Source organism: Aotus nancymaae, unplaced genomic scaffold (assembly GCF_030222135.1).
Source record: "Aotus nancymaae isolate 86718 unplaced genomic scaffold, 86718_ANA_hifiasm-v0.15.2.pri h1tg000011l, whole genome shotgun sequence".
Lineage (NCBI taxonomy): Eukaryota > Metazoa > Chordata > Mammalia > Primates > Aotidae > Aotus > Aotus nancymaae.
In genome coordinates, this window is record NW_026988422.1 from 20,708,424 (window position 1) to 20,733,036 (window position 24,613).

The 24,613-nt window shown below is 34.4% G+C and overlaps 1 protein-coding gene across 2 annotated transcripts in view; it reads right to left on the reverse strand.

The window, feature by feature from the left end:
• The window catches only part of GSK3B (glycogen synthase kinase 3 beta), a 224,182-nt gene that overhangs the window by 39,650 nt on the left and 159,919 nt on the right, over nucleotides 1-24,613 (reverse strand). For both annotated transcript variants that reach the window (XM_012463925.2, XM_012463924.2), the window contains exon 8: nucleotides 5,768-5,863. In XM_012463925.2, the coding sequence (XP_012319348.1) occupies nucleotides 5,768-5,863 (96 nt within the window). The remainder of the gene's footprint in view (nucleotides 1-5,767; nucleotides 5,864-24,613) is intronic.

Consider the following 24,613-nt stretch of genomic DNA (forward strand, 5'->3'; position numbering starts at 1 on the left):
TAGATAGAATGGATGTGCAAAAAAACTTTGGCAGCTATTTTTGTTTTGTGCTCTCTAGGCCTCTCTCAAGGCATTTTAAGTAATATAATGAAAAATGGTTAAAATAGGTAGGTTTACCAAATTCTGAAAAATCTATTCAATGGCTCAGGTAAAAAATTTAACATTAGGCCGGGTGTGGTGGCTCACGCCTGTAATCCAAGCACTTTGGAGGCCAAGACGGGTGGATCACCTGAGGTCAGGAGTTCAAGAGCAGTCTGACCAACATGGTGAAACCCCGTCTTAAAAAAAAAAAAAGAAAGAAAGAAAGAAAGAAAAAATGTAACATTATGGACAAAGTCTTAAAAAGAAATAAGTATAGTGGGGCGTTTTTGTTCAGCTGTAAGTATAGAGAATAAGTAACTTGTTCAGTTGAAAATAATTCCTTTGTAAGCTGAAATGACCTGAGAATTCAATTTTCTGCTTACTCTGTTAGCCAGTTAGAAATACTAGTATTGATTCACCATGAAGCATGTTGACAGTGTTTCAGGAAATCAAGTATGCAAGAGTTAATTTTTGTGAATAATGCTTTCTGTGAGACTTACCAAATGACTTATGGTCATACAAAAGCTATAGACACTTAAGTATTAAACTACCATATATGCCAACAACTTGGCAACAAATATTTTGAAGTAATTGATATTCATATTAATATTATTATAAAAAAGAAATTAGGAATTGCTCTTTTATATATATGGTATAATTTGGTAGGTACTATAGGAGTTACATGGTAGGACAGTCATGAAGAACTTAGACAATGAGAAAACATTTCATGGAAGAAGTGAAATTCGAGATCTTAAGAAAGGTTAAGACTTGGTAAGCAGAGAAGAAAAGAAGAACATTCTAAGAGAGTGGGAGGGGGAGTAGAGACAGGGAAGACAGACACTAGCATGAGGCAGAAATGAATGTGGCTTCTCTGGGGAACAACCAGAAGACAACCTGACTAAACCAGAAAATCCAGCATGGCTGCAAGGTCTCTTCAAAGTGAGCTGCAAACTGGACAAACACTCCAATATGTAGCCAATATATTAAGCAGCACTAATGTAACTGTTAAGAGATCAAGGGCCTTGGGATTGTAATCTACTTCTTTCTACTAACCAGTTATATCACTTATGACTTTCATTGCTCTGAAAGAAAAAGACATCTGCATTACCTAACTGACCTCACAGGATTATTTATTACCAGGATACAGGAGAAATGCTTGTCATAAAGACATTTAAACAAAAGGGTAGCAGAATCAGGCACTCGAAAGTGGGCAGGGAGGCATCTCATATACCTATTAAAAATATAACCTTATTAAAAATCCAGAATCAACCTTAACTAGACACTAAACGTTTAAATTCATTGCCTAACAACATGCATTTAAGGATACAGGAAGCTGTAAAACTTGGGAAAGAGACTGGGTTCAAGAACTAGATACCTCAAGGAAGGTTGGGAATAGGATAAATACTAACTACTCTATTTTTCTGGAAAAGAAAGGCAGAAAAGATCAAGAACAGAGTGACTAAATAATCTGCCACCCAAATTGGGACCCTCCTGGGAGTGAAAAGCAAGCAATTAATAATTACAGTGGACAAGTATAAACTGGCACATTGGTTCACCCTTGTTATTATATGTATATAATGCGAAATTTTCCTAAAGGCGATGAAGAATCAGAGAAGAATTTTAAATAGGAGTGACAGTATCACGCGTGTTTTTAAAAAAGCCAAGTTTGACAGAAATGAGGAGGATGGATTAAAATGATGTGAAACTGAAGGATGGAGGTAGGAGGTTGTTTTTAATAATTCTATTATATGATGGTGGCCTAAACTAAGGTCAGGGCAGTGGAGACAGAGAAGACAAATCAGAAAACTACACTGGAGTGCTACATCCTTAACATTTATTCAAAACTAAAGTAATCCTTTATATGTACATTATGGCTGTATTTTCAAAATAATCCTGAAAAAGACACAGCAGATAATCACTATCTTACAAAAGAAAAAGAGCTGAGGCATAAACATGAGAAGCAGTGTTTAAAATAGATTCTCACTCTGTATATAATAGCCCATCATTTAACCACAACTCCACATACTAAATGCAGAATTTAAATTTCCTCTCTTCTTCCAACCAATCTGTCTCTACTTAAATCTCAATATACTTTTGCATTACTTTCTTTTGTTTCCATGTGTTTTTCTTCTTTGCAGTGTACAGTGCACACCAAGGCATAGGTCTTCATCCCTTCAACTTCAATAATAATTCTTCTTTCAAAATATTAGCACCTATTTCCTTTCCTACTTAAACCAAAAGTGTTTTATTAATGAATTATGTTGCACTGGATATTGCTATAATGTAATAGCCAAGGGCAACTTATTGGATTTCTTTAATTCTCAAGACTTCTGCCATACACCATACTGGGATCTTCTCAGTGTTATTTTTCTGCTATTTCTTCTATACACCTGTAGCCCCTTACCACAATGTTTTCACAAAAGACATTTTCTCTTTTGATGTTTATTTCTGTCTCCTTTTTTTTCTTTTTAAGAACACCAGGTCCCAATTTTGGGGTTACAGCTGTACAACAACACTGCAGCACAGGAAACCAGGGTTCACATGTCCACAGCTTCAGGGAATGGGACTAACAGAAGACAGCAATAAAGGTAAAGTGCTTCTTGTTTCCAGACTCCTGTTTACGTGGCCCTCCAAAGGCAAAATGCTCTTCTCTTTGGAGGACATTCTATATAGTTTTTAAATGACTTAACTGGCTGCTTAGCCTAAGAGCCCTTCTCAAATTGCTGTTCGTTATCACAGTGTTAGGGAAAGGAGGCTGAGTTCCCTCTAGGAATTTTAAGTTTTGTATTTTAATTCTTATAATAACCTATTTAAAAAAATAAACACAAGCATACTCTCAATCATCTAGATGACACAGAAGACCAATAAAATTTCTGAAACTGAATTTACTTTTTTGTTTACAATCCCAGAAACACCACTCTAGAATGCACAAATGAGAAACTAACGTAAGTGTACTTATTACATAATGCATGTGCATGAAGTGAAAACCAAATTATGTCAAAAGACACTAGATGAATGAAAGGTTCATAGTCCTTTTAATAAACAAAAAAGATGGGAGAACTGAGTCATTATTCTACATATGGTACAGGAATGGAAACCTAAATAAAAGGCCTTTACATAGACGATTCAAATTTGAAAAGAATTAGTATAAGATAAGGAAACATCAAGAATTCAACTGGGCAACGGAAGGTTTAAAGCACACAAATTTACTACAGCTCTTCTGTTGGCTGCATTTTAATTATAATCAACCATTGCTCACATTCTACTCTAGCTAATACTTGCATTAGAGATATATAATTCAGGGGGAAAATGCAGAATTTGACACACATTAAATACAGTGCCCCTTCCCTTTTACTTATAGGGGATATGTCCCCAAGACCCTCATGTGGATGCCGAAACTGCAGGTAGTACTAAACTCTACATATATTGTTTTTCTCTATACATACATACAAATGATAAAAGCTTACTTTATAAATTAGGCACAATAAGAGGTTAACAACAATAATAATAAAAGAGAATAATTGTAATAAAATTATGTGAATGTAGTATCTCTCTCAAAATATCTTATTGTACTATATCACCTATTTCAGACAGAGGTTATGCACCTATTTCACCCTTGTTATTATATGTATATAATGCGAAATTTTCCTAAAGGCGATGAAGAATCAGAGAAGAATTTTAAATAGGAGTGACAGTATCACGCGTGTTTTTAAAAAAGCCAAGTTTGACAGAAATGAGGAGGATGGATTAAAATGATGTGAAACTGAAGGATGACTGAAACCTTAGATAAAGGAGGATTAGTGGCAGTCTTAATAAAATAATAATAATAATAATAATAAAGGAGGATGGTGAGTGTTAAATAGGATCTCATGAATTCAATTTCAGCATAATATTTGTTAGAAACTCTATATAGAGGATAATATGTAATGAATACTTAGATTACACCAAAAAATTGCTTTCCTTTTCCTCATAAAAACAACATCATTATTAAAGAAAATATGAAAGTTTGAAAAGGTAGAACAAAGAAAATAAAATTGTGCACTTTCTTCTTACCCAAACTACTGTTAGCATTTTGGAATATTTTCCTATATTTATTCAAAAAACAGAATTCTCTTTGTTGTTTTTCCCTTAATATGGCTGAAGTCATAGTATACTACAAATCACTTATTATAAACAATTTAACTTACAGTAACTATAGTGGACTGAAACTGTAATGCAGCTCCTAACTCCAAATAGGCCACCTGAGATTTTCTGGGTTTAGAGCCAGGTGAGAGTCCCTAATTATCTTCTGACTCAGATTTAAATAAGCCTTGAATACAAAGATCAAAGAACATTTTAGAATCTCAGACTATTTAGTGCTTACCATAAACGTTTAAAAAGGGGAGGCAAGATTGTGATCTGTTGGCCAGTTTGTAGTAAAAGCTACAACCTATAATTCTGGCACTAAAATACTATTGAGGTCTTTGATTGTAAATAGGAAATAAATAATTAGTAGCAAGAGAATTTTCTGGAGATAATGAGATTATGAGAATTTGAAGAAAATGTAACTGGAATAGTAAGAGAGAGAGAAAGAAACAAACTTTGATTCTACAGAGTGTAAATTATTTCACCTATAGCCCTAAATTATTTCACCTATAGCCCTAAATTATTTCACCTCTAATTATATCTATAACCAACTAAATGAACTTAACAGTATAAAATGAATTGTTGTATGTACATTTTAAAATATAGAAAGTCTCTTTTTGAAATACATATTAAAAAGTTGATCATTTATAACCCATGACACACACACACACACACACACGTGCGCATGGAATTTTAATCCTGGCTTTGTCACAAGCCATCCATGTAATCTTGGGTAAGTCACTTTGAATCTTTGGTCAGAGTTTTTGAACTTGTAAAATGAGGAAGCTAGAGATTCACTCTACTTATAAACCCTACGGAGAAATTCTATTTTTTTTCTCTGCATACTTAATCTCACAAATCAAACTGAGGTGAAAACACTTTTTAATAAACTCTCTCTTAAGTCATTCCAATTAATTATCAAAGCAAAAAAAAAAAAAAGTTCCCTGATACATCAGCAATTGTGCTCTTTAGAACTGGTTCCATCTAATGTTAAGGTTGGGTTTTTTCAAAGGCTAGTGACATCCAGTTAACATATCAATTGTTTTTAATGTATACTCCCAGCAAGATTATACCTGCTTTTTAATCCTGTTTCCAAAATACCAGTAGGAAAGTAAACAAGAGAAGAAAAACACACAATGCCATCTATAATAAGGTCTATGTTTTAATAGTTTAAAAAGAATAAAGAAAACGTTTGAAATGTATCACACGCTATATATTAAACTATACACCTCTATGTAAATAAACTTCTGAATTTTAGGTTGTCAAAATCTTATATGAGATCCTACTCGTATATTAAATTCTGTACTTGAATGATATAAGTATATTGTCCTTACCTTGCAAATAAAAACCCAGGCTGGAAACTGTCTACAGGAAATCAATGCGAGTGAAACTATAAAAAGTCAATGAAACACTCAAGTACATCTATACAACTATCTTTACATGCAAAACTGCTTGTATTCAATGCAACAATCTGGTCTCAAAATAGTTTAGTTTAAGAACAGTAAGAAACCTGTTTTAGGTAACTATTGGTTAGTATGCTTTAAAAAAAAATCTGACTCACCTTAGTCCAAGGATGTGCCTTAATTTGAGGGAATTTAAATTCTGTGTAGTTTGGGTTCATTTCTCTGATTTGCTCCCTTGTTGGAGTTCCCAGGACCTAGATAAAGAAAGCAAGTTATTGTCATCGTATCCTACACATCTACAAATTTAGTCTCTATGTTTTAAGGCATTGGTTTCACTGAAAAAAAGGACTTCCCAGGTCAAATAAAATATACAACTAATTAAAAAGAGCAGTGCCATGATTTGAACATGTTTCCCCAAAGCTCATGTGTTGAAATCTTAATACCCAATTCAACAGTGCTGAGAGGTAGGATGTTTAACTGATAATTAGGTAATGGCTCTGCCCTTGTGAATGGATTCATGTCATTATAGTGAAGGCAGGCTTGTTATCTCAAGAGTGGGTTGATTAGAAATGTAAGTTTGGCCCCCTCTCACTCTTGCCCTTTCTTGACTTTCTGCCTTCCAACATGAGATGATACAGCATGAAGGCCATCAACAGATGTGAGCCCTTTGACATCAGACTTTCCAGTCTCTAGAAGAGTGAACCAAATAAATTTCTATTGTTTATATATTACCCAGTCTTTGGTATTCTGTTATAGCAGCACAAAACAGACGAAGGCAAACAAACTTTGTGAAAGCCTCTTATCTGTAGCTGACTACAGATTCCACGCTATATTACCATAGACAGATTTCTATTATAATAATAATGTTAAATTTGGGTCATAAAAAAGGATTACCATACTCAAAAATATTCAAGTAAGAATCAAGTATCTTTGTTTTATCTAGAAAAACTATCTATTGCAATAATCACATCTGAGAGTACTTTTTATTCATTTAGTTCAGTATAGCCAAAGGTTATCCAGCTGTCCCTTGACATCCAGACATTCCAGGAGCCACTTGAGGATACCAAAATCCATGGATGTTCAAGTCCCTTATATAAAATGGCATATTATTTGTATATAATCTATTTATATCCTCCTATACACTTAAATCATCTGTAGGTTACCTATATAACACTTAATATCAATCCTAAGTAAATAGTTGTGTTGTTTTAAGTTCTAAATTATTCTTTATGAATGTATTTTTAAATTGTTTTTTTCTGAATATTTTTGATCTGCAGTTGGTTGATTCTGTGGATGCGGAACCTGCAGATATGGACAATCAATTGTATTATCAATATATCAGACAAACCTTATTTTAAAACCATCAATTCATTCAGTCGTTAAATATTTAGTGTCCCTTGTGTGCAAGGAACTATGTTATGACCTTTGGGGGATACAAAGAACAAGAGATTTCCTCCTACCATAAACCCACAGATTTGTGTGTCAAAAAAGTATAATTACAGTACACAACAAAAATATATTGAGTACTTCATTGTGTCTAGAGCTAAACTAGGCAATGAACAAAGGAAAGTATATAAACCTGGCTGTACAAGATTGATGACAGGAAGAAACATTAAATACTAAAAATGAGGACTTTGAAGAGAAACACCATATAGTACTCATCTTTATAATTACAGGACCTTGTATAAGTCAAATTTGTTTAAACAAAATATTAAACCTACAAGAATAATTGCACAGAAGTAGAGGAATGCAATGGCAAGTACTAGATTTGTGGTGGCAACCAGTGAATAATGGGGAAAAATTCCATAACCATCCAGGGCAAAGTGAGAATTTGTTGTTTTTGTTGTTGGTTCTAATTCTCTAGACTCTCCTAAAACTTTCAGAACTTCATTCAAATTTTAAAAAGTTTGTTCTTTAAAAGACACTCTTAAGAAAATGAAAAGGCTAGTCATGAACTGAGGGAAAACATTTGCAAAACATATTCTGCAAAGGACTTGTATTTAGAATATATAAAGAACTCTTATAATTAAAAAATAAGATAAACCAATACAAATCAGCAAAAGGTATGTAGAGACACTTCGCCAGGGATTACACAGAGATGGCAAATAAGCACAAGAAAAGATGCTCAGCATCATTAATCATTAGGGAAATGCTAATTAAAACAAGATACCACTATATCACAATAAGAAGGCTAAATTAAAAAGACTGACTATGTATAACAAATTTTGGCAAGGATGTAGAGCAACTGAAGCTCTCACCACTGCTGGTGGAAATGTAAAATGGTATAGCACCTTGGAAAACTGTTTGGAAGTTTCTTAAAAGTTAAACATAAACATATAATACAACCTATGATTCTCATTCCTAGGTACTTACCTAAGAGAAATGAATGCATATGTTCATACAAAGACTTGTACACAAATATGCATAGCATATTTTTTGCAACTGATAAACAGCAGAAACAAACCAAAATGGCATGAACAGATAAATAAACGGTGCATAGCCATATATTAAAATATTACTCAGTAATTTAAAAAGAACATGAATCAATCTCAAAATAATTATGCTGAGTGAGAAAAGCCAGACCAAAAAGAGTACCTAAAGTATAATCACATTCATATGGAATTCTAGCAAATTTTCTATCTATAGTTGACAGAAGATCTACAGTTTTGAGAAGCAGGATTACAAAGGGACACCAGAAAACTACTGGGATTATGAATGTTCGTTATCTTGGTTCCATGGGTGTATATATATGGCAAAACTTATCAAGTTGAATACTTTAAATAGATGCAGTTTTTATTTTTTAATTTTTAATTTCTGTGGATACACAGAGGGGTATATATCTATGGAATTCATGAGACACTCTGAAGTAGGCATACAATGTATAATAACCACATCAGGGTAAACATGGTACCCATCACCTCAAGCATTTATCCTCTGTGTTATAAACAACCCAATTATACTTTTAAAGGTATTTTTCAACATTTAATTAAATTATTATTGAGTAGAGTCACCCTGCTGCGCTATTAAATAGATCTTACTCATTCTTTCTATTGTGTTGTACCCATTAACCATCCCTACTTCCCCCTCAACTATCCTTCCCAGACTCTGCTAACCATCATTCTACTCCCTGTCTCCATGAGTTCAATTATTTTAATTTTTGGCTCTCACAAATAACTGAGAACTTGTGAAGTTTGTCTTGCTGTGCCTGGCTTAACACAATGATTTCTGATGCCATCTATGTTGTTGCAAATAACAGAATCTCATTCTTTATGAGTGTATGTATCACATTTTCTTTATCCATTCATGAAGTGTCCATGCTGATGAACACTTATGTTGCTTCCAAATCTTGGCTATTGTGAAGAATGCTGCAGTAAACACAGGAGTGCAGATAACCGTTCAATATACTGATTTTCTTTCTTTTGGATATATACCTAGCAGTGGGATTGCTAGATGGTATGGCAGCTCTATTTTTAATTCTTTTTAGGAGCCTCCAAATTATTCTCCATGGAAGCTGTACTAATTTACATCACCACCAACAACATACAAGGATTCTGTTTTCTCCACATCCTCACCAGCATTTGATATTGCCCATCAGTTGGATAAAAACCATTTTATCTGGGGTGAGACGGTATCTCACTGTAGTTTTGATTTGCATTTCTCTGATGATCAATGATATTGAGCACCTCTCATATACCTGTTTGCCATTTGTTTGAATTCTTTTGAGCAGTGTCTATTCAGAACTTTTGTCCATTTCAGAATCAGATTATTAGATTATTTTTCTTATAAAGTTGTTGGAGCTCCTTCTATATTCTGGTTATTAACCTCATCAGTTGGATAATTTGCAAATATCTTGTCCCATTTTGTGAATTGTCTCTTCAGTCTGTTAACTGTTTTCTTTGCTGTGCAGAAGCTTTTTATCTTGATGTGGTCTCTATGTGTAGTTTCTTGTATGTCAATTACACTTGCAATAAAAACTTTCAGAAATTATTTTGACTATTAGAATACATTAAGTTTGGGTAAGACGGAAGGAGATTCTGAGCTACAGAATTATTCATTGATATAAATCAAAAAGGAATCACGTTAAAAATAAACTGATCTTTAACTGTTTATAAAGGTAATTTCTGAGCAAACTCCTTATGTTATTAGAAAGAAAACAAAAAGGTGACTGTAAAAATAATCTAAATTATAACACTTATTCTAACTTCTATTCCTAACACTGTTATGGGGATATGTGTGTGTGTCTGTGTATGTGTACATGTACCTGGTGAGAGGGTGAAGAGTGAAGAATGAGAGAGTAGTACTAATAAGCTTATCGATAATTCTGTCCCCAGAAAATGTAACTGTATTGGATTCTTTTGAGTACTTAAAACAAACAACAACAGCAAATGAGTGTTTATAAATACATACTTTCAGTGACCCTACAACCTACTGATTTCCATTTCAAGTTAAATACCCTAACAGAGAAATTCTTATACCTCTAAAGCAACATTGTTCATAATAATAAAATACTGCCGACAAAAGCAAAAATCCACCAGTAAAATTAACAAATAAATTGTGGCATAGTCATAGAATAGTATACTAACTAGCAGTGGAGAGGACTAAAGCAGAGCTACACATGCCTTTATGAATGAATCTCACAAACACAGTGGTGAGCTTTTACTCCACAATGAATGCGCACAATATGACTGCCTTATATAAAGTTCAAAATCAGACAACACTAAACAATGGTTTAGTTTATGCGGTAATGAATTTACACAGTACAACTGTAAAACTAAATAAAAATATAAGAATACTCATCATTAAAATCAAGTACATATTATCTAGTTTAACAAAGAGGATGTGGAAAAAGGGGATGTGACTGGGATGGGGCAAAAGTAATTCTTCTAGCTCTAATTCTTAATATGAGTTGTAGTTACATAAATCTTTACTATTGTAGTTAAAACAATATATTTGTTTATACTTTTTCATTATATTTCAAAATAACCAAAATGATACTTCAGAAATCCCCACTCTTGAATCACTATTTGTTGTATAGCCATCCTCTATGTATTCAGTACTCTGCTAACATAAGACACATAGAGAGCACTAACTCTCTGTGAGTTGGTAAGAATACCAAAAGAAATGAGAATTATGTGACGTCCACTAGCAAACACATCCATTTCCAGTGTGAACAGAAATCACAAGGACTTCTCTTCTCAACCATTCAGCTAACTTTCCTATAGAGGCTATAGGAGATTATTCAAGAGTTTCTGATACGGTTTGGCTATGTCCCCACCCAAGTATCATTTTGAATTGTAGCTCCCATATTTCCCTTATGTTGTGGGAGGGACCCAATGGGAGATAACTGAATCATGGGGGCAGTTTGACCCATGTTGTTCTCATGATAGTGAATAAATCTCATGAGATCTGATGGTTTTATAAAAGAGTTACCCTGCACAAGACAAGCTCTCATATTTTGACTGCCGCCATCCATGTAAGACATGACTTTGTTCCTCCTTGCCTTCCACCATGATTGTGAGGCCTCCCCAGCCATGTGGAACTGTAAGTCAATTAAATCTTTTTCCTTACTAAATTACCCAGTCTTGGGTATGTCTTTATCAGCAGCGTCAAAACGGACTAATAGAGTTACAATGTATAATGTAAAAGTCAGGATGTTCCTTGAAGTGAAAGTTTTACAATTCTTGTTTTTTTTTTTTTTTTTTACTTATAACCTAAGAATACTCCTAATGGAAGCAAATCTGTGAAATACACAAAACAGTTGAGAAGCATGTGCTTATACACAAGGTATGCTTAACATATAAACTTTTAATTATTTATTTAAGGTACACTGTATGTGTGTACTCACTCTCACATCCTTCTCCCTAAATTCACTATCTCACAGCCAGTTAGATCTAAACATTTTATCTAATATCATGTTAAGAAAAATTTCAAACAAAAAAGATGTGAAAGTTTTACAGTGAACACCAATCCCCTATATCCACTATCTATATTCTCCAACTAACATTTTACTGTATTTGGTTCATCACATATCCAACCCTCTATCCATACATCAATCCACCATTTTTTTCGATACATTTCAAAATAACTTGCAGATATCAGTACACATCAGCACACGAGGTAAGGTTTGATATTCACAACTTTTTATCTAAGTATTTTTTTTTTTTAACATACCTTGAATCCTCCTTTAATATATGCCAGAAAATGCATGTGGAAAAAATTTTATCACGATGGAACATAATCTGCTTTGATGAATAGTGATGACATTTTAAAAGCATATTTTTTCTTCTGCAACTCATTCCTTTATAAAAATTTATACACTTTTACCAACAGTTTTGCTGTTGGTTTGCATTTATTTTACCTGGGTTCCCCACTGCTTAAAAAAAGGTTTCTCAATTATACTTACAATCAGTGGTCAGAATTTTAACTAGCTGTATTCTTTACCTTCAAAATAGAGTTATCAGTGACTTTTAAGAGACTTTAACTACCAACGTATAAACTGAATTATTGTTGATATGGAACCAAAAAAGAGCCCATATAACCAAAGCAATCCTAAGCAAAAAGGGCAAAGCCAGAGGCATCACATTACCTAACTTCCAACTATACTATAAGGCTACATTAACCAAAATAGCATCATATTGCTATGAAAACAGATTCATAGACCAATGGAACAGAACAGAGAACCCAGAAATAAAGCCACATACTTAAAGTCATCTGATCTTTGTCAGAGTTGACAAAAATAAGCAGTGGGGAAAGTATTCCCTATTCAATAAATAGTGCTGGGATTGCTGGCTAATCACATGCTAAAGAATGAAACTGGACCCCTATCTTTCACCATATACAAAAAGTGACTCAAGACAGACTAAAGATTTAAATGTAAGACCTCAAACTATAAAAATCCTACAAGAAAACCTAGGAAACACTATTCTGGACATTGACCTTGAGAAAGAATCTATGACTAAGTCCTCAAAAGCAATTGAAATAAAAACAAAAATTGGTGAGACCTAATTAAAGAGTTTCTGCATAGCAAAACAAACTATCAACAGAATAAACAGACAACTTACAGAATGGGAGAAAATAGTCACAAACTATGCATCTGACAAAGGTCTACTACCCAGAACCTATAAGAAACTTAAATCAACAAGCAAAACACAAAAACAAATAACCTCATTAAAAAAAATGGGCAGAAGACATGAACAGACACTTCTCTAAAGACATACAAGTGGCCAACAGATGAAAAAATGCTTTACATCACTAACCAGAGAAATGTAATTCAAAACCACAATGACACACCAGCTCACATCAGTCATGACGACTACTAAAAAGTAAAAAAGACAACAGATGCTGGTGAGTCTACAGAGAAAAGAGAACACTGGCTATTGGTGGGAATGTAAATTAGTTCGGCCACTGTAGAAAGCAGTTTGGAAATTTCTCAAAGAACTTAGAACTACTGCTAGAATTAGCAATGCCATTACTGGGTATATATCCAAAAGAAAAACCGTTCTATCAGAAAAGATATATGCACTGCATGTTCATCACAGCATTCTCCACAATAGCAAAGACATGGAATCAACCTAGATGCCCATCAACAGTGGACTAGATAAAAGAAAATGTGGTACATATACACCATAGAATACCATGCAGCCATTAAAAAAATTATGTTCTTTGCAGCAACAAGGATACTGCTGGAGGCCATTATCCTAAGCAAATTACTGTAAGAACAGAAAACCAAATACCACATGTTCTCACTTATAAGTGAACAGCGGGTACTCATGGGCATAAAGATGGCAATAATACAAACTGAGGACAACTAGAGAGGGAAAGAAGGCTGCAAAACTAACTATTGGGTACTATGCTCAGTACCTGGGTGACAAGATCATTCATACCTCAAACCTCAGCATCACACAATGTACCTAGGTAACAAACTTGCACATGTACCCCAGAATCTAAAATAAAAGTTGGAAAAAAATATTTTAAACTGTTAATAACAGAGGTCTTCAGCAACAGAAGAATACTATGAAGAAACAGTCATCTAACTGGCTAAATAAGATAAAATTGAGTACAAAAAAATCTAAAATTTATTTTAAAATGCTTTGTAAAATATATTTAGTAGACTGTCATCCAAAGGCTTGCACTGTATTATTGTTTTGTAAAAGGCTATTATAGATTTTTATGTCTAGCCGTAATGAAATAACAAACATTGAAACTGCCCTCCAGGTGTAAACAACTAAAAAACTAGCTGACAAACAAAATTCAACATTTCTAAAGAAGTAGGAAAAAATAAGAAGAGAAAAAAACAAAAGTCGGCCAACAGACACAGATCCAAAAGTGACAGAGATGACAGAATTAGCATATAAGGACTTAAAAAATACAGTTTGTGAAATGAAAACTTCACAGGAGAGGATTAACAGGTTAGACACAGGGAAGAAACTGAATCACTGAATTAAAGATTAAAAAAACACGTACACATGTGACTTGAGTCTGATGGTGGGAAGTAGGGGGTGGGAAGTAGGGCAGATGCAGAAAAACCATTTGAAGAAACGTTACCAAAACTTTCCCAAGTTTGATAAAAACCATGCATTATCCCACAAATACAAAAAGTTCAATGAACCTTAACCAGGATAAATACAAAGAATACTATATAAACTCAAAGTCAGTTGATAAAAGTCACTCACAAAGTGAAAATCTTCAAGAATTCCAGAAACACATTATAGACAGGGTATATACAGGGTATCAACAGCTGACTTCTTATCAGAAACAATGAGAGCCAGAAGAAAATAGAGACCTCTCTAAATATGAAAGAAAAATAAACCCTGAAAACCAAGGGAAACCAATTCTGTGTCAAGTGAAAATATCCTTCAAAATACATTTTTAGGCAAACAAAAGCTAACAGAGTTTGTCACCAGCAGATCTTCATTACAAAAAAGTAGTTTAGGATAAAAAAAAAAACTTCCAAATGGGCATTCTGACCTACACAAAGAAATAAAGAGCACCAAAAATGGTAAATATGTGGTTAACTGTATGACATTTCCCCCTCATTAAAAAATTCCTCTTGAGGAAATTGCTTAAAGCAAAGTAACAACAAATACTGTAACATGTAGAATTAAAAAGTATGAAAACTATAGCACAAAGAACAGGAAGGGAAATGGAAATAATGTCATATGGTCCTTATTTGCTATGCCACCTGGTACATTACTACGTAAAAACAGATTGTCTTTTTTTTTTTTTTTTTGAGATGGAGTCTCACTCTGTCCCCAGGCTGGAGTGCAGTGGCGTGATCTCAGCTCCCAGGTTCAAGCAATTCTCATGCCTCAGCCTCTTGAGTAGCTGAGATTACAGGTGTGTACGACCATGCTTGGCTAATTTTTTTTTTTTGTATTCTTAGTAGAGACAGGGTTTCACCATGTTGGTCAGGCTGGTCTCAAACTCCTGGCCTCGTGATCCACCCACCTCAGCCTCTCAAAGTGCTGGGATTACAGGCGTGACCCACCACGCCTGGCCCTGACTGTAATACATTGATGCATATTTTAAATCCTCGAACAACCTCTAAAAATGACACGAGGAGGTATAGCTTAAAAGCCAACAAGGAAAATGAAAACTACTGATTTAATCCATAGGTGGCAGTAAAAGGGGAAAAACAGAGCAAAGAAAAGATGGGATGAAAAGAAAACAAATACTAAGGTGCAAAACTTAAACTCAACCACAGTGATAATTACACTGAATGTAAATACTCTAAGTACTTCAATTAGAAAGCCAGAAATTGTCAAACTCAATTAAAAAACACCTAACTATACAATGTCTGTAAGAAATGCACTTTAAATGAAAAAACACATAGATAAAAAGCAAAAGAATGCAAAAAGTTATACCATGCAAATACTAATCGTAAGAAAGAGTACCTATATTAATGTAAGAAAATGAAGACTTCAAGATAAGAAAATTAATCAAAAATAAAGAGGGGCCTTTCTCAATGATAAAGTCATTTTAAGACTAAATTTAAAATTATTGAGAATACCAAGCGTTGATGAGAATGTGGAGTACTGGAATTCTCATGTGTTGTTGGTGGGAGTGTAAAACAGTAAAATTACTTTCAAAAATAGTTTGGTAACCATACACTTACTTACCATATGATCAGCAATGTCAGTCCTACTTTTTTATTCAAGAGAGATATAAACATGTCTGCAAAACCACTTGTAAACAAACATTCATAGAAGCTTTACTCGTAATAACCAAAACCCAAAGCAAGTCAAATGTCCATTCACAGGTGAATGGATTAACAAATTGTGGTATACTCATAAAACAGAACACAACTCAGCATAAAAAGGAATAAACAGGTGATACAAGCAACAATACTGATGAATCTCAAAAAACATGTTATTGAGCAAAAAACCCAGATAACAAAAAAAATTATTTCATTTATGAAATTCTAGAATAGGCATCTGTAGTGACCAAAAATAGATCAATGATCATCTGAGACAGAAGATGGGAAACTGATCACAAAGGAGAATGAACAGGGTGACTGACCAGCATACTTTGCCTGGGACCATTTGGCAAACCCCTCAGTCCAGGCAAACTGAGACATCTGGTCATTACAGGCTATAAAAAGAAACATTTTTAGGGTGATAGACATGTTCTACATCTTGTCCAGGGCGGTAGTTATATGGGTATGTTTGTTGAAATTTACTAAACTGTCATTTAAAATGGCTACATCTTATTACAAACATATTGTATTTCTATTAACTTGATTTAAAAAGTAAAAAAAAAGGACCATTTTGTAATGTGTGTTGCCTTTACTATACTAAATGCAAACAGATGTTTAACCTTCTTAAATTGCTATTTATAAGGTTAGTATTAAAAGTATCAGAATCTGTCGAACCCAAAAATCAGAACTATTTTGTCTACAATATGCATATTTTTTAAGAAAGCAAAGATGAGACATAATCAGGAGGCATTTAAAAAACTTTTCAGCTTCTAAAGTTATACACATTTCAAAACGCTGATTTAGAGCCTATCCTCAAGAAGCTCTAGGGCACGGAGACTTGTAAATAAATCAACAACAATCAGGACAGACTAGTATAGCAAAGTAAGTATAGGTAATGTGTGAGGTGAAAGTGCTACACTGCACGGGAAAGAGGAAGAGATTCAGGAAAGGTTCTGGAAGGGGAGTCAAGAGCTGATTTTACTTAAGGAATGTAGTAGGCAAATGAGTAAAAAGTACATTCTATGCACTCTAGGTGTGTAGGTGAAAAACAGCATGCTAATAGAGAATAAGAACTGGATTATAGATAGATGACATCATTAAAGGCTAAGAGGTAAGCAAGTGACAGATATAAAGAACAAAGATTCTGAATGCATGACTATCTGTAACTAACACCACAAACATAAGACATTTTAACAACTATCCTATTTCAACCTCTGAGTATATCTTTAGGTTTTATATTAAGTTTTTATTAGGTTCAGAGTATATTTCTACCTGACTTACTCCAGCTGAATTCTACATTTGGAACTTTTGAAATAGAATAACTGAACAATAATTTTATAGATAAAAAGATGTTTGACAAATTCTCATTTCATACACAAAACAATTCTTAGAGTTCCCTTGAATTTTAAGAGATGGATTTTTTCCCCCAAACTTTTGGACTAAAGACATATATTTTGAGTAATTAATACTTATTCCTGGATTTCCTGGAAAGTGAGTCCTTCTTTGACTTAAAGAAAGTTAAACCACATGGAAATGTTTCATACACGAGGGGGAAATTTAAAAAATTATCACACCAATGGGAAGATAACATATTCTCAGTCATCTATTACTAGCACTCATGACCATTCCATTTGTTGCAAAAAGCGCCAAGATCAGCCTGCCCCACCCCTTTGGGGATGCTGTTCATACCCTTACCATAAAATCAATAACTTAACCTGTTCCTGGTCCCACTTAGTTATAAATTTGTCCAAACACTGAGAAATATCAACACAGAAATTATGAGTTGATAATTACTGTCTTCAAAAAAATAATATGGCCCAAGAAGCACCTGACAAAAAGCACCTGACAAATGCTCTGAAACGCCAGTTATTTCTTCCATAACCTTGTTTATTTTAGAATTCAACACCAGAGGTCGCCAAACTTCAGTAATAGAGGTGCATGTGTAGCCTTTAAGAGTGAAGTAAAAGCCTATTAGAAATGTTACTGCTCTGCTTAAAATCCTGCAATTGCTTCCAACTGCTTACAAGCTAATGTGATCTGGTCACTGTCAACAGCTCCAGTCTTCTCTTTCCTGGTAAACTCATATTCTAACAACCTCACCATTCAGAACCTTTAGTGAAAACTATAAAGAAACACATGAGACCTAGTTTTACTAAATATTTGTCCACTCCTTTCCTCTCCCTATATGGTAAATACTTTTTAATGTTTCAAGATTCAGCTCAATGATTATCTCTCCTATGAAGCCTTTCCAGACAGCACTACTCTAAGTGAAATGTTTCTGCCTTTGTATTCTGCTCAGACATCTGGAATAATACTGAGTTTGCCCTACTGCCCTCAGTTGTTCCTCTCCTGCCATCAGTCTCTGAAGACCCTGAAGGCAAGAACCCTCTATGTTCTAGCCCAGCACCTAGTAAAAACCATTCACTAAATTAACACATGTAGTTAACGTGGTATGTATCTTGAAAGAATTTATGGCTAGGCATATATATATAATGAATTCAATACAGGCTTTAAAAACAAAATTATATAACACAATAACAAAATCGTATAAATGGTTGAATATCTAAACATTTCATTTCTTTTCTGCATAAAAGAACTGCATATGGAATTTGGAGTGTCCAATTGTGTTAGGTTGGCTGCTATATCCTAAACAGGACAGATTTCTCCAATTAGAAAACATGTATTCTACTTCAAAATATCAGTTTAATGACAATGGAATCACTACTATATCATTTTCACTTCCAGAGGACTGATATAAAATGTCATCTCCTCTGGCATTGTCCTACAATTTACAGATTTTACTATTTATTTATTTATTTATTGAGACAGAGTCTTGTTCTGTCAGCCAGGCTGATGTGTAGTGATGTGATCTTGGCTCACTGCAACCTCCACCACCCAGGTTCAAGTGATTCTTGTGCCTCAGCCTCCTGAGTAGCTGGGATTACAAGCATGCGCCACCACACTCGGCTAATTTTTATACTTTTAATAAAGACGAGGCTTCATCATGTTGGACATGCTGGTCTTAAACTCCTGGTATAAAGTGATCTACCCGCCTCAGCCTCCCAAAGTGCTGGGATTACTGGCATGAGCCACCACACCCAGCAGGGTTTTACTTTTTAAATCTACTAGCTGTACGTAGCTAAAATAATAAACTCAGTAATACGGATTTTATTCCAGTTTATACCTCTCCCCTATATGATTACACGCTGATATAAGCAACCATTTTCTTGCAGTGCAATGTTTCTCTCTCAGGGTTTCCTTCCTATTTCCAAAAGGCAAACAGCAAAAAGCTATAGCAGCAGCAATACAAGTCTTAAAATCCCATTAAGAATTTCCGTGATTTTCATCACTTTTCAAAGCAACAAGCTGTCACATTATTTGAGCACAAGTAAACAATTTGGGTAAAGTATTTATTTAGACTAAAGAGAGTGAACATAGGAGGGTCTCCTTGTGCACCTATACTCTATTTCATTCACTCTTTCTTGCCTGTCATTTAACTCAAGTTGATCTGCTCCTCCTCCCTTTTGAGGGGGTAATGGGAATGGAAGGTACAACTGTGAGAAATCCTCTAGAGTCCTTTGAAAAACTATAGTCAGTTTATTGCCTTCCTTAAAATGCAGTGGAAGTGACAGATATTCTTCTACAGATACATATGCTCACTTTTGCCTTAAAAAAAAAGCTTTACTTCATACATTATAAATCCCATCCCTTATACAATTGAGTGATTCTTAGTATTTTTACAGAGGTATGCAATCATCATTGCTAACAAATTTTAGAACATGTTCATTACCTCATAATGAAAGCCTGTATCCATGAGCCATTGTTCCCATTCCTCCTAGCCCCCCACAACCACTAATCTTTTTGTCTCCACAATCTGACTATTCTGGATATTTAATATAAATGGAATGGAATTATATAATATGTGGCCTTTTGTGTGTGACATTTTCTTATCTATTCATCAGTTGCTAGACATTTTAATTGTTCCCTTTTTTGGCTATAAATAACGTTGCTATGAATTTTGCATACACACTTTGTATGGATGTAAGTTTTCAATTATCTAGTGTATATACCTATAAACTGAATTGCTGGGTCATATGATAACTCAATGTTTAATATTCTGAGGAAGTGTCAAACTTGTTGAAAGTTTGCATTCTTTTACAATCACACCAGCAATGCATGAAGGTTCCAGTTTCCTTATATCCTCACCGTTAGTTACTGTCTTTTTATTTTAGTCATTATGGTGAGTGTGATAACATAATTCATTATTGTACTGACTTGCATTTCCTTAATGAATAATGATGTTGAGTATCTTTTTGCATGCTTAATGGCCACCTGTGTATCTTCTTTAGAGAAATGTCTATGCAGATCCTCTGTCCATTTTTCAAGCGGGCTTTCCTTTTATTGTTGAGTTGTAAGAATTCCTTATATACTCTAGATAAAAACCTCTTACCAGACATAATCTGTAAAAATTTTCTCCAATTCTGTCTTTTAACTTTCTTGATGCTGTCCTCTAAAGCACAAATTTTAAAATTTGACAAAGTCAGATTTACCTATATTTTCTTTTGTAATATGTGCTTTTTGTGTTACATGTATGAAAGAAAATACTGACTAATTGAAGTTCACAAAGATTTATAACTGTTTCCTTCTTAGAGTTTTACAGTTTTGGCTCTAACATTTAGGTCTTTGATTCATTCTGAATTCATTTGTTTTTAATTAATTGATGAATTATAATTGTATATAGTTTTGAGGTAAACAGTGATATTATGTGTATACAATACGGAATAACAGAATCAGACGAATTAACATACCCACTACATTAAATATTTATCATTTGTTTCTCCTGTTTAATTATAATTTTGTACCCTTTGACCAACATTTCCTATCCTCTCCACCTTCTGGTAAACACTATTCTTCTCTCTGCTTCTGGAATTCAATTGTTTTAGAATCCACGTATTAGTAAGATCATGTAGTATTTGTCTTTCCATGCCCAACTTATTAAACTTAGCATAATGTTCTCCAGGTTCACCCATGTTATTAAAAATGACAGAATTTCCTACTTTCTTAAGGCTAAGTAGTATTCCACTGTAGTGGAGAGTGTGTATATATATATATATATATGAGAAACACACACACACACACACACACACACACACACACACACACACAGTTTTTTCTTCCATTCATTCACTGATAGGTACTTCTGTTGTTTCCATATCTTGGCCTTTGTAAATGGTACTTGGGAGTACAGATATCTCTTTGATATACTGACTTCAAGTCTTTAGTATATATATACCTAAAAGTGGAACTGCTGGATCATACTGTAATTTTATTTTCAGTTTTTTGAGGAACCTCCATATTGTTTTCCATAATGGCTGTACTAATTTACATTCCCAACAACAGTGTACAAGGATTCCCTTTTCTCCACAAGCTATATAATTTTTTTTTTTTTTTGAGACGGAGTTTCGCTTTTGTTACCCAGGCTGGAGTGCAATGGCACAATCTTGGCTCACCGCAATCTCCGCCTCCTGGGTTCAGGCAATTCTCCTGCCTCAGCCTCCTGAGTAGCTGGGATTACAGGCACGCACCACCATGCCCAGCTAATTTTTTGTATTTTTAGTAGAGACGGGGTTTCACCATGTTGACCAGGATGGTCTCAATCTCTTGACCTCGTGATCCACCCGCCTCAGCCTCCCGAAGTGCTGGGATTACAGTATAATTTTTGTATATGGTGTGAGGTGGGGGTCCAACTTCATTCTTTTGCATATGGATATCCAGTTGTCCAAGCACAATTTATTGAAAAGACTATTCTTTCCTCATTGAATTGTCCTGGAATCCTTGTCAAAAATCAATTGACAATAAATATAAAGGTTTATTTCTAGACTCTCAATTCTACTTAATTGATCTATATGGCTACACTCATGCCAGTAATACACTGTCTTGATTACTGTTGTTATGTTACAAGTTTTGAAAACAAGAAGTGTGGCTGGGCATGGTGGATCATGCCTATAATCCCAGCACTTTGGGAGGCCAAGGTGAGTGGATCACTCACTGAGCCCAGCAATTTGAGACCAGCCTGGGCAACACGGTAAAAACCTATCTATAACAAAGAATATAAAAATTTGCCGGGCATGGGGGTGTGTGCCTGTAGTCCCAGCTACTCAGGAGGCTAAGGTGGGAGGACAGCTTGAGCCAAGAAGGTGGAGGCTACAGTGAGCCATAACCATACCACTACACTCCAGCCTGGGTGACAGAGCGACACCCTGTCTTAAAAAACAGAACAAAACAAAACAAAACTGAGTTCTCCAACTTTATTCTTCTTTTTCAGGACTGTTTTAGTCTTCATTTATTTTTTACTAAATAAAAATTTATACTTGGAAACAAGTCATCTCCCTCCCCACCAAAAAGTTTTGAATATGTAAATTATTGAACATAAAGTGAAAAATTCATTCTTGGTTGAATACATATTCAAGGGAGTCAAAAGACCTTTATTCTAGGTGAATTTCAGCTAAACTGGTATTCTCGAGGAAGGAATATTAGAAAGGGGAGTACCTGAATCTCTTGGATTAAAAAAAAAAAAACACACTTTTTCCAAACTTAAAAATACCCTACTTCTTTAATACATGTAAAAATCTGTATACACATCACCCAGTTTTAGTTTCCCTTGAGAATGACCAACACTATAGTTCTTTGCAGCACCATGAAGCAAGATTTCCTTCATATTTTCTTTATATCTTATACATCAAATAAACAGTATTGCTTTATAAATATGAAATAGCCTTCAGTATACTTTTTACTTTTAAAAACTAGAAATGCCCCTTTCTACAAGGTTGCTAGTTCCTTACACTTTTCCTACTAGTCAACTATTAAGAATCATTGCCGTCAAACATTTTAATCTTTTATTGTAAAAAAAGGAAGCAAGAATTCCTTAGTAAAACATAGGTCCTTAACTCAGGGTCTAGCATACACATGTTGTCAACCTGACAGATTTCTGTCCCTTTTCCATCTTTCACCTGGCCCTTCATATACTTTATAGACTCCAAAGAAAATGTATTAAACTGAGGCCCTGAAATTAGATGAACACAAAAAAGAACTCAAAAGGCAACCTTGCACAAGAATCTGCAGTTGATAACTACAGAGTATTACATCCCAGGAAAAGTAATCACATGGATGGTCTTTTGACTCACGTCCAAAAATACAATTATAAATAAATCAGGTTTGAAGTGATAATGTCATGAAACTTCATTTTTTCTGGAAAAAAGTTTCTTGGTATAAATACAACATCACTGGCAAATTGGTAAATAACTTTACACTGCATATTCTGGGAAAAGTAACGATTTCAAATGGATGCCATTATCTGCAAGTCAAAAGTTAAAACTGAGTTACATTGCCAGGAAGTTACTTTTCCATACCTGGGCACACATTCTTTCAGGATTTAACCAAGTATGAGGAGTACTGTAGACCCAATAACATTTCATATTATTAGTTAAAATTAATGTTTCTTTTGGTCTATGGAAAACATTATACTAATGTAAAAATGCAGTTGAATAGTTATTACATTAGAATAATTCTTTTAATGCCTCCTTTACTCTCACTTATTTTCAAAATGTTGGCATCATATCGTATGTGTAATACCTACTTTCTACAGGTGGTTATTATTAACTGTAGTCATATTTCCTTGTACTATAATAGTGTATAAGATATTTACCCTGGTGTTCTTGGGTGAGCTATGGAAAGGCCAAGAATCACCTAAAGTTGCATACAAATTGTTGGGTATTTATTCATTTTTCTGGGGGGAAGTGTCTACTGCTATTAATGGATTTTCAAAGTAGTCTTTGATTCAAAAACTATTAAGAGCTGCTGCTCTCATCAGTAATAAATTTTAAAAAAATTATGATAATACAAGAACAAACACCTTTTTATGTATTACATACTATGTGTATTACAAGTAAAAACCTGTATTGAAATGTGTAATAGGATGTACATACATGTCCTGGGAGTGAAAAAATTACATCAGTTTAATAAACAGTCTCTGCAATCCATTAACAACACAAAAGCTTGATAGCACAAAAAACATCAAAAGGTAATATTATATGATATTAAACTCCAAATGCAGGTTAGCAAAGATGCATCATGTATCCAACAAAAACTTACAAAAAAAAAAAAAAAGGTATTTTATATCTATTACACTCTGATTTGTTATCTTTGACCTTTGTCTAAAAGACTGTCTGGGCCAGGCGTGGTGGTCCACACCTGTAATCCCACCACTTTGGGAGGCCAAGGTGGGTGGATCAACTGAGGTCAGGTGTTTGAGACCAGCCTGGCCAACATAGTGAAACCCTGTCTTTACTAAAATTACAAAAATTAGGCAGGCATGGTGGCACATGCCTATAGTCCCAGCTACTTGGGTGGCTGAGGCAGGAGAATCACTTGAGGCAGAGATTGCAGTGAGCCAAGATAGCACCACTGAACTCCAGCCTGGGCTGCAAAGGAAGACTCTGTGTCCCCCCACCCCCCCAAAAAAAGATTGACAATAAAAACGTTAAGCCAGGAAACAAGAGTGTATGTAATGAGCACTGAACAAACTATAGTACAGGGATAAGATAATTAAAATCTAAAATATTTGCTAAATGAAGACAGTGAAAATAAGGTTGAACTATACAGAAGCTCCCTGATTCACCAAGGGGTCATATCATGGTAAACCCATACACAGTAAAGATGAAAATATCCTAAGCTGAAAATGCAAACAATATGTCCAATCTACTGAACATCATAGCTCAGCCTAGACTACCCTTAAATGTGCTCAGAACAA